The sequence below is a fragment of the Loxodonta africana genome, chromosome 19, assembly GCF_030014295.1.
Source record: "Loxodonta africana isolate mLoxAfr1 chromosome 19, mLoxAfr1.hap2, whole genome shotgun sequence".
Lineage (NCBI taxonomy): Eukaryota > Metazoa > Chordata > Mammalia > Proboscidea > Elephantidae > Loxodonta > Loxodonta africana.
Genome location: NC_087360.1, coordinates 9,017,555 through 9,032,470, shown reverse-complemented (window position 1 = coordinate 9,032,470; position 14,916 = coordinate 9,017,555). Strand labels below are relative to the sequence as shown.

The following is a 14,916-nucleotide window of genomic DNA, read 5'->3' as shown; positions in this document are numbered from 1 at the left end:
AAATCAACCTTCTTTGAATGGTAGTTTAATTCAAAACACCCCATATGTTTAACATGAAGTTACCAGTTGCCATGGAGTGAATTCTAACTCAGGGCGACCCCATGTGCGTCAGAGTAGGACTTTGCTTCAAAGGGTTTTCAGTGGCTGGTTTTTCAGAAGTAGATCACCAGGCCTTTCTTCCCAGGTGCCTCCGGGTGGACTCAAACCTCCAATCTTTCGGTTAGTAGCCGAGTTCATTAACTGCTGCACCGCCCAGGGATTCTACATCACAGTTAAAAACTGATTGCCGTCAAGTCAATTCTGACTCATACTGATCCTACAGGACAGAGCAGAACTGCCCCATAGGGTTTCCTAGGCTGTAATCTTTACAAAAGCTGACTGCCACATTTTTCTCCCTCGGAGCTGCTGGTGGGTTCAAACCGCAGACTTCGCGGTTAGCAGCCAAGTGCTTAAATACTATACCACCAGGGCTCCTTCTTCACAGTTAAAACCAAAAACAAACCCATTGCTGCGGAGTCAATTATGACTCATGGCAACCCTACAGGGCAGAGTAGAACTGCCCTATAGGGTTTCCAAGGAGCGGCTGGTGGATTCAAACTGCTGACGTTTTGGTTAACAACCATAAGTTTTAACCACTGTGCCACCAAGGCACCTCATCACAGTTAAAAAAAAAAAAAAAAAAAATTTTTTTTTTTTACAGTTAAGTGTGTTCAAATAATGCCACGGGACCTACTATACGGTTATTGTAGTCAAAACAGCCTGGTACTGGTACAACAACAGATATACTGACCAATGGAACAGAATTGAGAACCCAGATGTGAATCCATCTACTCCACCTATGGTCACCTGATGTTCAACAAGGGCCCAAAGTCTATCAAATGGGGAAGAGACAGTCTTTTTAACAAACGGTGCTGGCAAAACTGGGTGTCCATCTGCAAAAAAATTAAACAGGACCCATACCTCACACCATACACAAAAACTAATTCAAAATGGACCAAAGACCTAAATACAAAACCAAAAACTATAAAGATCACAGAAGAAAAAATAGGATCAATGCTAGAGGCCCTGATAAACAGCATTAACACAATACAAACCATAACTAACAACAGACAAACTCCAGAAGATAAGCTAGATAACTAGGATCTTCTGAAAATTAAATACTTATTATGCTCATCAAAAGACTTTACCCAGAGAGTAAAAAGAGAACCTACAGACTGGGAAAAAAATTTTGGCGATGACAAATCTGACAAAGGTCTAATCTCTAAAATCTACAGGAAAATCCAATACCTCTACAATAAAAACACAAATAATCCCATTAAAAAATGGACAAAGGAAATGAACAGACACTTCACCAAAGACGGCATTCAAGCGGCTAACAGACACATGAGGAAATGTCCATTATTAGCCATTAGAGAAATACAAATTGAAACCACAATAAGATACCATCTCACCCAGGCATTACTGGCACAAATAAAAAAAAAAAAACAGAAAATAACAAATGTTGGAGAGGCTGTGGGGAGATTGGGACTCTTATGCACTGCTGGTGGGAATGTAAAATGGTACAACCATTTTGGAAAATGATACAACGCTTCCTTAGAAAGCTAAAGATACGAAGACCATCCAGCAATCCTGCTCCTAGGAATATATCCTAGAGAAATGAGAGATGTCACACTAACAGACATATGTACACCCATGTTCACTGCAGCACTGTTCACAATAGCAAAAAGATGGAGATGAATGGATAAACTATGGTACATACACACAATGGAGTACTACGCAACAATAAAGAATAATGAACCTGTGAAGCATCTCACAACATGGATGAATCTGGAGGGGATTATGCTAAGTGAAATAAAAAAAAAGAAATAAGTCAGTCACAAAAGGACAAATGTTGTATGAGACCGCTACTATAAAAACTCATGTAAAGATGTGCACGCAAAAAGTAACAATCTTTTCTTGGGAAACAGTATAAACTGAGAAGAACACATACTTCTGTGGTTACGAGGTGAGGAGGGGAGGGAGGGTGGGAGAGGGTTTTTTACTGATTAGTTAGTAGATAAGAACTACTTTAGGTGAAGGGAAGGACAATACTCAATACATGGAAGGTCAGCTCAACTGGACTGGACCAAAAGCAAAGAAGTTTCCGGGATAAAATGAATGCTTCAAAGGTCAGCGGAGCAGGGGCGGGGTTGGGGACCATGGTTTAAGGGGACTTCTAAGTCAATTGGCAAAATAATTCTATTATGAAAACATTCTGCATCCCGCTTTGAAATGTGGCGTCTGGGGTCTTAAATGCTAACAAGCGGCCATCTAAGATGCATCAACTGGTCTCACCCCACCTGGATCAAAGGAGAATGAAGAACACCAAGGTCACACGATAACTATGAGCCCAAGAGACAGAAAGGGCCACATGAACCAGAGACTTACATCATCCTGAGACCAGAAGAACTAGATGGTGCCCGGCCACAACCGATGACTGCCCTGACAGGCAGCACAACAGAGAACCCCAGAGGGAGCAGGAGATCAGTGGAATGCAGACCCCAAATTCTCACAAAAATACCATACTTAATGGTCTGACTGAGACTAGAGGAATCCTGGCGGTCATGGTCCTCAAACCTTCTGTTGGCCCAGGACAGGAAGCATTCCCGAAGCCAACTCATCAGACATGGAAGGGACTGGACAGTGGGTAGGAGAGAGATGCTGATGAAGAGTGAGCTATTTGTATCGGGTGGACACTTGACACTGTGTTGGCATCTCCTGTCTGGAGGGGGGATGGGAGGATAGAAGGAGTTGGAAGCTCGCAAAATTGTCATGAAAGAAGAGACTGGAAGGGCTGACTCGTTAGGGGGAGAGCAAGCGGGGGTATGGAGTAAGGTGTATATAAACTTATATGTGACAGTCTGACTTGATTTGTAATTGTTCACTTGAAGCTCAATTAAAGTTAAAAAAAAAAGAAACAATCTTTGATGTTTACGAGGGAGGGGAGGAGAGGAGTGGGGATAGAAAAAAACTAAATAGTACCTAATACTGGGGAAGCCAATACAACTTGAACAAGGCAAGGAAGGTCGTGGAAGCTCCATACACAAATCCAAATTCCCTGAGGCACCAAATTGCTGGGCTGAGGGCTGTGGGGACCATGGTCACAGTGGAACATCTAGCTCAACTGGCATAACAGTTTATAAAAAAAGTTCTACATTCTACTTTGGTGAGTAGTGTCCGGGGTCTTAAAAGCTTGTGAGTGGCCTTCTAAGTTAGTCCACTGTTCTCACCCCATCAGGAGCCAGGGAGAATGAAGAAAATCTAACACACAAGGCAAAGATTAGTCCAAAGGACTAATGGACCACAATTACCACAGCCTCTCTCCACCAGACTGAGTCCAGTACAACTAGATGGTGCCCAGCTACCACTGACTGCTCTGATAGTGATCACAATAGAGGGTCCCAGACAGAGCTGGAGAAAAATGTAAAACAAAATTCTAACTCACAAAAAAAGACCAGACTTACTGGCCTGACAGAGACTGGAGAACCCCTGAAAGCATGGCCCCCGGATACCCTTTTAGCTCAGTACTGAAGTCACTCCTGAGGTACACCCTTCAACCAAAGATTAGACAAGCGCATAAAACAAAATGAGACTAAAGGGGCACACCAGCCCAGAAGCAAGGACAAGAAGGCAGGAGGGGACAGGAAAGCTGGTAATTGGGAATCCAAGGTCGAGAAGGGACAGTATTGACATGTCGTGGGGTTCGCAACCAACGTCACAAAACAATATGTGTACTAATTGTTTAATGAGAAGCTAGTTTGTTCTGTAAACCTTCATCTAAAGTACAATTAAAAAAAAAAGACCATGGGATGTTAACTATGGACTCTAGTATACCGTGTGTACTGAACTCGCATACGTATATAAACATAGGTGCATATATCTATACTAAATTACGTATATATATTAAATCTAAATCTTGTGTGTGTACATTGTAAAACTCTAAGTGCCTACAGGGGTCAGGTAGTTAACAAAAATGCATGAAGCGGCAGAAGGCACTATAAATGGAGAAAAAGACTGCAGCAAACTGACCATCTCCCACCTTGTCTGGAGAAACCATTACTCAACTTCAGCCAAATGCTTCCACTTGGGAATCCAGGCCCCAAATTTTCAGGTCTTCTAATTTTTCAAGAAAAGCAGGAAATTCAGGTTTGTGTATGGACTCATCGAAAGTTTAAGCACTGGGAATTATGTAGGATCTCTAAAAAACACGGTGCAGGCCCCAGGAAACACTTCTGCAGGCCATGTCCAGCTTTTTTGGCCACTGGAAGATAACCAATTTGTAACTTCTGGTTTAAATAAATTATGTTTATCTGCATGAATTTCACTGTGTTCCAAATGTACTCAAATATATAAAATAAAGAAGAACAGGGAAAGGGATGATGCCAACATCTGGATTTCCTGGTTAACATTCAACGTGGACAGGGACGTTTAGACACCTTCTTTTGCCTTAATAGATGATCTATTTTAAAAATTTTTTTATTAGTTAATTTTCTTAACTTACGCCTTTTTCAGACGGGTCTAGCCACATCTCGTCGCTAATTCGTGATAAAGCTTGGACTGCTTTCCCAAATACTATGGAGAAAAAGAAAGATGCTTTCACATTTCTTTCTCGCTAACAAAAAAAACAAATCATAAGACTACCGTAGCTTTCAGAGAACTCAAGATAAACTCAAAGTATTGTATAAGCTAACGTTACATGGCTTTTAAGAAACACAATATAATACCCTTGGCAAAATGCCAGACATAAATAAGAACTCAATAAATTTGCAAAATGAGTTCATGAAATGATAAAATGCAACAAATTTCTTCATTTCTGTGTGTTCCCAATGCTACATGGACATACTTTCAATACAAATGTGTATTTTTAAACTTGGTTTAAATGTATTTGCAAAACATAAAGTGTGAAAACAGAGCACAGAGGGAATGAGTTAAAGGGTTTTACTAACTTCACAGATGGCAAAGTCAAAACAAGTTATGAGGGAAATTAGGGATCTATAAGACGCATCTTTGATGTCTGAGGATAGCCTGGAAGACACCAGGCTTTCCCACCAAACACGCTTAGGTACCCTAACAGAAAGAGAGGCTAAGGCTGACCTGGTAGGGCACTGCTAATGTTCTTATTTATTATGAATAAGAAAAAACTGTGGCAAACAGATACGGTACACCCTGCAGCAGTAAAAATAGATGGCCGTATCAATCCACAGAAAAGTAATTTAAAAAAAGTTGTCGTCAAGTTGATTCTGACTCATGGCAAGCCCATGTGTGTCGGAGGAGAACTGTGCTCCACAGGGTCCCCCCCACTAGGGTTTTCGATGGCTGATTTTTAGGTAGTAGATCGCCAGGCCTTTCTTCCAAGGTGCCTCTGGGTAGACTCCCAATGTCAACCATTTGGTTAGCAGCTGAGCATGTTAACTGTTTGCACCATAGAAAAACAGAAAAAAAGAAAAAGAATCCCAGAACATAAAATCAAGATTACAATACTTAAGAACTACAAGACTGCACACTGAGAAAGACAGGATTAAAAAAAACCAAAAAGTCAGTCAATTCCGACTCATAGCAACCCTAAAGGACAGAGTAGAACTGCCCTATGGGGTTTCCAAGGCTGTAATCTTTATGGAAGCAGACTGCCACAACTTTCTCCCACAGAGCAGCTGGTAGGTTCAAACCACCAACCTTTCGGTTTGCAGCCAAGCAATTAACTACTGCGCCACCAGGGCTCTTGGATGAGAAATATACACTCCCTAAAAAAAAGATAAGGGCATTTGTCCCTTTTTACCACTTCACATTCACCACTTTTCCCTGGAGCTGCCTAATACAGACCTTTCATTCATTCAATGAATATCTGCTGAGTAGCTACTGTGTTCCAAGGACAAGCAAAACACTGGGGATACAGTACTGAAAGCAGGTACAGTCTCTGCTGTCACAATACTTAACAGTTCTGGAGGGAATAACAAAAACTAAACAATCATACAAATAGTTACTTATTGACAACTGAGGTGTACACTGCAGAAGAGAAATTCCTAGTGCTCAACAAGGGGGTCGTGCCTGTTCATAATACCATAATACTATTATTGCATACTTGTCCTCAACACCCGGCACAGTCAGCCACAACAGATGCCTTTCCATGACCATGTTCAGATTACAATCTGTAGTAAGCCATTGTCCTTCTAAAGAGATTTCTTGAATAACTTAGATTTTTAAAGTGCCATTTATAATAGCTCCTGTGCCTTCCCGTTTATTACTGAGTTCTTTACATGCACTTCCATCTCAGTCCTTTGACAAAGGTGCTATTATTCCTATTTTACAGATGCAGAAATGATACCCAACGGGATCCGGCCCTCCCCCACTCCCTATGAAAACAGTAGAATGTGAAATCAAAACCAGGTCTATGTTGCACTCACAGCATTAAAATATTTTTACTGTTCAAGACACTATTTTTCCTCCCAACTCTTCCTCATCCCGACTTTGAAGCCTGCACCCCCGATTTGTGTTCTGATGGTGCAATTTCATTTCCTCATGGATACCCCACTGCTAAATATTTTGCATTAATAAAAACAAATGGGCCTTCATCCGCCCCTCAGAAGCTAACAGGGTTCGGGGAGCTGTAGGGTTTGGCCGTGCCCAGGCCTGGCGTCCTGAGCCGCTTTCCAAGAAGAGGAAGAAAAAACAAGATGATGGAGATGTACTCATGAACCTTACGCTTTCCCCCTCTATGTAGGAAGGCAAGAAAGGCCACTCCACCTTTCACTTGACTACCGTTCATTCCGCACTTCAGCATGGCTGCAGGCCCTAAAAAGCCAGGGCGTAGGGAGCGCCTCAGCTCGACGCCCCAGGTGCCCGGATGTTGCCCGCGCTTTTCGAAGCTTCGCGATCTCATCCCTCTTCCTCCCCACCCTCCCCTTCTAATTCCCACAGGGCAGCTTCGCTTTACGGCTTGGAAAGACCTGTATGGACCTCCGTAGGGCCGTCTCCAGTCGACTCGTTTCCCATTGGCTGTGGGCAGGGTGGGCGGGGAGCCGACGAGCCTGAGGAAGAGGGTGGCGGCGGTTGTTGTGACTGAGCGAAGCCCGGTGACAGGATGGTGAGGACGGCGGCGGCAGCCACCGAGGCCTGGCTCTCGGTCGAGGAGCTGCGCCATTAGGGGCCGCGGGGAGTCTCTGGGCCAGGGCTTGGGCGGTCCCGGACGTCTCGGCGGGCGCGGCCTGTGCCCTGGCCCGGGGGGAGGGCGAAGGAGGAAAGGGAGCGGCCACCTCTCGGTGCGGCCGGCACTGACCCGGCACCCTAGCCCTCGGGGCCAGAGGACGTCCGAGGGGAAAGGGCGCCTCTCAGCTGCATGATATGTCAGGAGACCCCGCACCCGCAGCCGGGAAGGCCCTGGGCCTGTGCCTCGAGCGTCCCCGAGAAAGGGGCACGGTCCCCCTCGGTTTCCAGACGTTTCCCTGCTCTTTCCTGGCAAAAAGCACCTCCCGCTGGTGGGGTGTGCTGGTTCCCACCCCCAAGTTGTGAAATAGACCTCTCGCACGTAAAACGGGAAGTAGAGAACAAAATTCCCTGTGCGTGTAGGTCTGCCATCTAGGGAGAAAAAAAGGGAGGGGGGTAAAAAATAACCCCTTCGCCCCTCAGATAACGTGCAGCTGTCATTGAAATGTGCACTGGGCCCTCAGGGGGCTGTATTTGGTACTTAAAATTGCTGGAAGTCCTTGTCTCAGGGTACTGCAACCCATAGAGTAGGATTCTTTAATCATTTGTGAACTCCCTGAAATTGTTTGGAAGTTTTTGTGAGTATGTACTTTGTGACGGGGAGAGGGCCAGTGTTGGTGCTAAGGGCTAGTTAGGGGGCCTTTACCTTACCCATTCATTGGGTTCCTCCAGGCTCCTCCCATTACCCCAGCCCTCTCAACAGATTTATTACCGCTCCAGACCTTCCCACATAAAAACTGGGGATCTGCTACGGGAGAGGGCCCATAGCTGCCATCAGATTTTCAGGCTGCCCTTGATCTCCTAAAAATTTAAGAACTGTTTCAAAAGGAGCTCTGATTATCCTGGTATTTGTGTTGATGAGGTTACATGTAAAAGGACTTTTCTCTCTGATAGACATCCGTTGCATTTTTAAGATTATCACGATTCTGGGACAAACATTGCCTTTTCAAGAATTGGCGTATAGAGGAGATAGCCAAAGATGTATGATCTGTGGTTTTTTTCACTTCTTTATAAAAGGCTTTAAATTCACCTTTGACTTCTAAAGACTCCAGTTGTTAACCTTGTCCTGCTGTCACTCTGGAGCCAAGAAAGAAGGGATAGAGGCGTTTGGAATTTATACAGATTTGAAATACCTGTTTTGTGCGATAATTTCCCATTTATAGGGACAGCAAATCCATTGTCAAATTTCTGTGTAATTTTGAAACAGTTATCCACGGGAAGGGAAGTAATTGCCGGACATATGAATCATGTTTCTGAAGCTGTTTTGAGAGGTAAACGTACTTTTTTAGGTTAGCCAGAGTGGTACATCACTTTGTGTGTGAAAGAATCATGCAAAATTCATTGTTAGCTGATTATGTTTAGAAGCATTATTTGGCAAAGGAGACTAGAGAAATTCAACACTTAGTATTTAGTGTCCGCAGTCTGTGGGCCGCAAATTCACATGTGGGGAAGGTCCAATTCTAGCTGGTAAAGGGGTGTTTGTTTTTTTTATCTTTCTCATCTTTAGTTGGCAATTTTATTACTTATCATGTACTTACTGTGCTGTTAGATCCTTTACAAAAAAAGAAATAATGACCTAGCTACAGTATAATTTTCCAACTGCTATAATTTTGAACATAGGAGAACTAAAGCCATATATCTGAGGAGTAATTAAACCCTAAGAATCCAGAAAATGCCAGCCTTCATATAAGCTTCGTTGTTCTATAAAATCCCAGATAGAACAGGGAGCAAAAGGGATGGGAGTTAAGGTAGAGAACAGAATTATGGAAAATAGAACAAATCGGCAAGGCAGAATTTTAGTAAGTGCCTGTGTGTCTTGTTTAAAAATACAGCAAATAGTTCTTTTGGTATTTGAGCAAGCTGATTTTTAACATTTTCTTTCATAACACTAAAAAATCATTAACAATTGTTACATTTTCATTTGGATATGGGTTCTTTTTTTAATTTTTTTGGTTTGTTTCTTTTAGTTGCTTTCTTTTAACATTGGTCATGTTTCACCCTTTTTTTTTTTTTTCATCCCCTTGTCTGCAATCAACTTCTTCATTCCACTAAGGCTGGGCACAGAGTAAGTTTCTTCTCTTAGCTCCTACTAACAGTGGTTGTTGGGTGGCTGATTACTGGGTTTCTCACCCTTTTAAGGTCTGTCAAATGGGAAATTGGAACCAAATTCCCATGCTTTGGTTGGGTTGGTTCCTTATTCGAATTTAACAAGACTGCCATTTCTGGGATCTATTGCTGTTTTTTAAAAAAAAACATAATCTGTTTCTAACCTGACCTGTCAAAAGACTATGAAATTTGGACAAGGACACTCCTCAAAGGACATTTGTTATGCAACACTATTTCCCCTAAAACTTGGCTCCCTGCTGGAAACCAGCGTTCTGCTTTAGTAAGGCTGCTTACTAATTTGGTATCAGTTGTGTGGCCATTCATACAGTTATACCTTCAGACTTAAGCGTTTTGGTACACATGAGGGTATCCCACAATACTTTCTAGAATTTAGGTCATCAGTCCTTGTGAGGTACCATGTCTTACTAGTGTTATTTTTAGCAGATTCAGATTGAAACAGCTTGTTGAGTATTAGTCCCAAATATTTTCAATTTGTTATGCACATATCTCCTTTTATGAATTTGGATTCTCTTTTTTTTTTTTTAAATATAGAAATCTATTTTTTATGTTTTTTTTACAAATGCCAGCTTCGCACATTAACTATGTACTTCAATCCATTTCTGAAGGGACCCCCCCTTTAAAGATGAAGATTGTTCTGTCTCCAGGTACTTTTGTGTTGATTACCAATGAGGGTGGAAGCGTCATGGTAGTTTTTAGTTGTACAGATTGTCAGGCCTACTACGATCTGGACTGAAACATTGAACAAATACCAGCTGAAACTAGCATTCTTTATAAAGAAGAAATATATTTAACATTTTCCCTTAAAACGTGCTAACATTGTAACCCCATGTGACTTCAGTTACTCGGTCCTCGTAACATTTCTGTCTTCTGTACTCATTTTGATTTTTGTTGCAAAATGAATCGAGCTTGTTTTACTTAATCATTTTAATTTTACACTTTTTATTTTTTTTATTAATTTCTATATACAGAGTCTTTGTAGCAAAATTATTTTCTGTTTTATCGTATTTTAAACATTTACTGTTTCCTCTGATCATATTAAGGAATAGTCATGCCTTTTGCAAAAGCAGTTAGGCACGTGCGTTTATTGATAGGGTATCTGTTTGAGAAAATATCCTATCGTGGAATCGTGGGGCTGAAACTAACCAGTGTGAAGAAATTCTCTTGTCCTTTGGAAGACAGATACCATTTAAAAATAACCTTTTTGACAATATTCTGTTAAATGGCTAAGTTAAATATGTCAAATCTTGAAAATTAAAATTTTACAGGATTGAGTTTTTTATATTTAAGAGCAAAATTTATTTTTGTCATCTGAGACAATGTTGCAACTCTGAACCATCTACCTGCTAAATTCACTTATTTAGCTGATCCCCTTTTTTGAAGTGTTCTAATGCACATGAAGATTGGGAAAATGTTGTTTGTTAAATTTGGGAACTGTACTGAGGGTACATAGGCAATTTAATCCAGACAATAGGGCAGGAAGTGAGGATTTTTAATAATGAAGGAAGAAAAGATCAAAGATTACAAATCAGAAGCACGTTTGCCCCATTGAAACTCCGGAACTTCAGCTGTTTTCATGCCTCTGTAATGTATGGTTAATAGTTCTAATTAACAAATATTGTAATTTTTGGCTACCATTCCTACCAAGAGTGTCAGTCTTAGTAAGCATAGATTATCGAATCAGCTTTCTTTCTCTATTGTTATATTTTTTAACAGTTCCCTTTATTACTGTTCCTGAAGTTATATATGAGGTTTTACATTACAACTGCAGAAATAAGGATTGCCGTATCAGTCTTAAAACATATCAGATTCCATAGGGCCCAGTAGTATATTTTTTATTTTATAATTTTTTTATTCACCATAATTTATAGGTCTCCAAATGAATCTTTTTTTAAATGAATCCCTTTAGAATGTTTGATTTTATTCTTGCTAAATAGAGGGATGACCTGTATTGTGCATGTACAGCTGTTTGAGCAAAATAAGATTGCTTTAGAACAGAGTATGTTACTCTCTGTGTGCTTGTTTAAATGGTCACAATAGGAACTGTCTGAATAACTTCTGCTCTGTTGGGTTCTGGAATCTCTGATGAGTTTAATGTAAAAGGGGAGTGATGGGAAGACAATATAGACATGCAACTAGGTTGATATAGTCTGTATCTTATTTTGACATCGTGTTTAACATCATACGTTGTCTCACTTGACACTTCAAAGTTGGTGTTGGTATTAGGAGATCTGCACATCCCACACCGCTGCAACAGTTTGCCGGCTAAATTCAAAAAACTGCTGGTGCCAGGAAAGATTCAGCACATTCTCTGCACTGGGAACCTTTGCACCAAAGAGAGCTATGATTATCTCAAGACTCTGGCTGGCGATGTTCATATTGTGAGAGGAGACTTCGATGAGGTGATGTAGCCCAAATATTTCCCCTTCCTGATTTATATATATATATGTATGTATGTGTATATAAGCTTTATTCTTTAGACCAGGGTTTCTCAATTAAGTTTTTTTTTTTCCTCCAAATATAAAATTGTATTTTTGAACATGCTTTTTTGAGCAACACATGCCCCTCCCTTACTGTTGGAAGATCACTAATTTGGACTACCCGATAAACATTAAATACTTGTTCTAAATACATAAATTGATACTGAGTGAAAGTGGCTCTATTACTATGTTTTTATAGTGCCATCATTTAGTTTATAAAATTTTCGTTAATGAACTTTTCACTATTACCGCCTCTACTACCCTGTCCCAAGCTACCATCATCGCTTTCCAGTATTGCAACTTCCTGATTCTATCCTTCCACCCTCCATAGTTTGTTGTCCAAATAGCACCCAGGGTGATCCTTTTTAAATGAAGTGAGATCATATCATGACTCCACTGAGAATCCTCCCCTGGCTCCCTATCTCGGAGGTTGGCATTAAAAGGGCACGAGGGAGTTTTGGGAGGTGATAGAACTGTTCTATACCTTAATTGTGGTGGTACGTATATGATTGTGTACATTTGTCAGGAGTCACTGAATTGCATACTAAAAAGGATGATTTGACTGTAAATTATACCTCAAGAAACCTGACTTTAAAGAAAACATCAGGTTAGCCCATTAGCTAATAATGAGATTTTAGACAAAAGACTTCCTCTTTCTGAACGCTAGTTGCCTTGTATGTAAAATATGATTGGACTAGATGACTTTTAAGATTCCTACCAGTGCCAGCATTGTTTAATTTAGCATGGTAAACCTGATTGCAGTATGCAAAACGTATTTTAAATTTCTGGAAATGTATGCTTTTTTATGACTTATTTAGCCTGGTTGGTGCTAAAGACATGAATGAGCATAGCGTCTTCTATTTTTTTAGTGTATTTAAAAAATAGTTTCGATAGGGATGGCACGAAGGTGAAAGACAGAATGAGAAGGGAAAGGGGCAAGCTTCTTGTCAGTAATTAGAATGTAGACTTGTTAGAAACATTAGGGTTAAGGAAAACAAAAACATGTTAGGGTCTCTGTGCTATGTTAAAGACAGTTTCATTAGCAAGAGTATTTTATTTTTTTATTATTTTTCTGCTTCTGTATGCTGAATTCACAGACCCCAGAGCCATACTACCAAGGTTTGAATCAAGTGGAACCACCACTTAGTTCCACACACAAGCTGTGTGACCTTGGGCAAGTTATTTTAACCTCCCTGTGCCTCAGTTTCCTTATCTGTAAAATGAGGATCATAATAGAACTCATCTCTTATCGTTGTTTGCATTAAATAGGTTGGTATTTATAAAACCCTTAGATTAGTGCCTGACTCATAGTTAAGTACTTACTGTGTGTTAGCTGTCGTTACTCTAAGCTATGTAACTAGTAAAGCCTGGGATACAATTCATACACACTCTAGCTGACAGGTCATATGTCTAGAATTCTTAGGTAGAAGAAAATCACAGACTTTGGGGAATAATTATTCTCTACAGCATGCTCAAAAGAACCGATGTTCTATAGAAGTAAACTAAGATAAAGGGATTGCATAATAAGTGCCTGTTCCCCTGAAGTAAGCATAGCCGCAGCCTTAAAGACTGAGAGTAAAATACTCAGCAAGTATGTTGATTGTATGGTACTGTGTCAAAAGGCCCCCGTAAGACTGAACACTTCAGTGGGCTGATATTTTGAACATTGACATCTCTAAAATATGTATTTCCTTATGTCTCTTACTTTAGAATCTGAATTACCCAGAACAGAAAGTTGTGACTGTTGGACAGTTCAAAATTGGTTTGATCCATGGACATCAAGTTATTCCATGGGGAGATATGGCCAGCTTAGCCCTGTTGCAGAGGCAGTTTGATGTGGACATTCTTATCTCGGGACACACGCACAAATTTGAAGCATTTGAGCATGAAAATAAATTCTATATTAACCCAGGTTCTGCCACTGGAGCATATAATGCCTTGGAAACGTGAGTAGTATACAATTTAGAAATTTGTAGGGTTTTAGTAAAGTTAGTAATTGCATATGTGACATTTCGTAAAAGAGAAATGCAACTGGTTTAATGATGCCGAGCCTTTTCGGCAATCTTCTTTTGGTGATTGTTCTTTTAATATGTGAGTAACAACTAGTTTCTCCTTGAATCCAAATTATTACTTTAAATGGAAATTTAGAGTGCTGCTGCTCTTCAATACGGGTAGTCCCGAACTTAATGACAGGGTCCCATTCCCTACGACTCCATCGTAAGTCAGTTCTGATGTAAGTCGAATACCTCATTTATTTATTTAGTTTTCATTGTTATTGCCTTTTATTATCAGTGTCTTTACAAATCTGATCTTTTTTTTGTCTTTGGGAGTTGGCATGAGAATGATAACATTAGCAAATTATATACTGTGAAATAAATTGTGTGTAGTACATTTTACTAATGGTAAGATCTACAAAAAAAAAAAAAAGACTGTCTTGAGTGTGGTTCATCGTAAGTCGGTGACTGTACACAACAGTGACATTATTATTTTTTCTTCCAGAAACATTATTCCTTCATTTGTGTTGATGGATATCCAGGCTTCTACAGTTGTCACTTACGTGTACCAGCTAATCGGAGATGATGTGAAAGTAGAACGAATCGAATACAAAAAGTCTTAAAGCCAGGCCTGTCTTGATGATTTTTGTTTTGTTTTCCATTCCCCTGTTTAAATCAAGTAATTAAACATTTAAAGCCACAAAATTGTATCACTTTTATAATATTTTGCAGTAAAATATAATATCTTCTCTGTTAATACATAATTGCTGTAAGCTTCTTATAAGCTTTAAGAATATATTTAGTTCACAGTATATGATGTCTGTGAAAAAATGTCCACCACATAGTAAATGATCAGCTGTCAAAGAAAGTTTATCCTGGTAAATATCTTCAAACTTGATACTTGAAACTTTATTATGAAAGTAGTGCATGAGGAGACAGAATCTAGACTTTCTTGTATACACTTTTCTCCATTCAGAAATAAACTTTTATCTTCCATTTATACTTTCTTCATAACTTGTTTTTAATTTAAAAAACCATAAAAAATGAGAGACCAAATGAAACTGTGTACGTAAGTATCA

The 14,916-nt window shown here is 40.1% G+C and overlaps 2 protein-coding genes across 9 annotated transcripts in view; one reads left to right on the top strand and one right to left on the bottom strand.

Moving 5' to 3' along the window:
* RAD9B (RAD9 checkpoint clamp component B) overlaps positions 1-9,798 on the bottom strand; it is a 28,124-nt gene extending 18,326 nt beyond the window's left edge. For 2 of the 7 annotated variants that reach the window (XM_064272192.1, XM_010599875.3), the window contains exons 1-2: positions 6,781-6,946; positions 4,541-4,611 (exon numbers count right to left, since the gene is read on the bottom strand). In XM_064272192.1, the coding sequence (XP_064128262.1) occupies positions 4,541-4,611; positions 6,781-6,916 (207 nt within the window). In that variant the 5' untranslated portion in view covers positions 6,917-6,946. Of the gene's footprint in view, positions 1-63; positions 262-4,540; positions 4,612-6,780; positions 6,947-6,983 lie in introns of those variants that run through there. The other 5 variants (XM_064272186.1, XM_064272187.1, XM_064272188.1 and 2 more) reach the window with 5 other exon arrangements.
* VPS29 (VPS29 retromer complex component) lies at positions 7,047-14,837 on the top strand. Of its 2 annotated transcripts, XM_010599874.3 has the most exons (5): positions 7,103-7,120; positions 9,293-9,304; positions 11,574-11,765; positions 13,554-13,789; positions 14,343-14,837. In XM_010599874.3, the coding sequence occupies exons 1-5, from the start codon at positions 7,118-7,120 to the stop codon at positions 14,458-14,460; spliced, it is 561 nt and encodes a 186-aa protein (XP_010598176.1). In that variant the 5' UTR covers positions 7,103-7,117; the 3' UTR covers positions 14,461-14,837. The 2 variants fall into 2 exon arrangements, with proteins under 2 accessions (XP_003420352.1, XP_010598176.1); XM_003420304.3 differs by lacking the exon at positions 9,293-9,304 and having other exon boundaries at positions 7,047-7,120.
* The last annotated feature ends 79 nt before the right edge of the window (positions 14,838-14,916 follow it).

What these genes read in the sequence shown, in the direction of transcription:
- VPS29 (XM_010599874.3), top strand. An exon ending in TGAGAGGAGACTTCGATGAG is followed by an intron (nt 11,766 to 13,553) that starts GTGATGTAGCCC and finishes CTCTTACTTTAG; the next exon opens with AATCTGAATTACCCAGAACA. An exon ending in GCATATAATGCCTTGGAAAC is followed by an intron (nt 13,790 to 14,342) that starts GTGAGTAGTATA and finishes TTTTTCTTCCAG; the next exon opens with AAACATTATTCCTTCATTTG.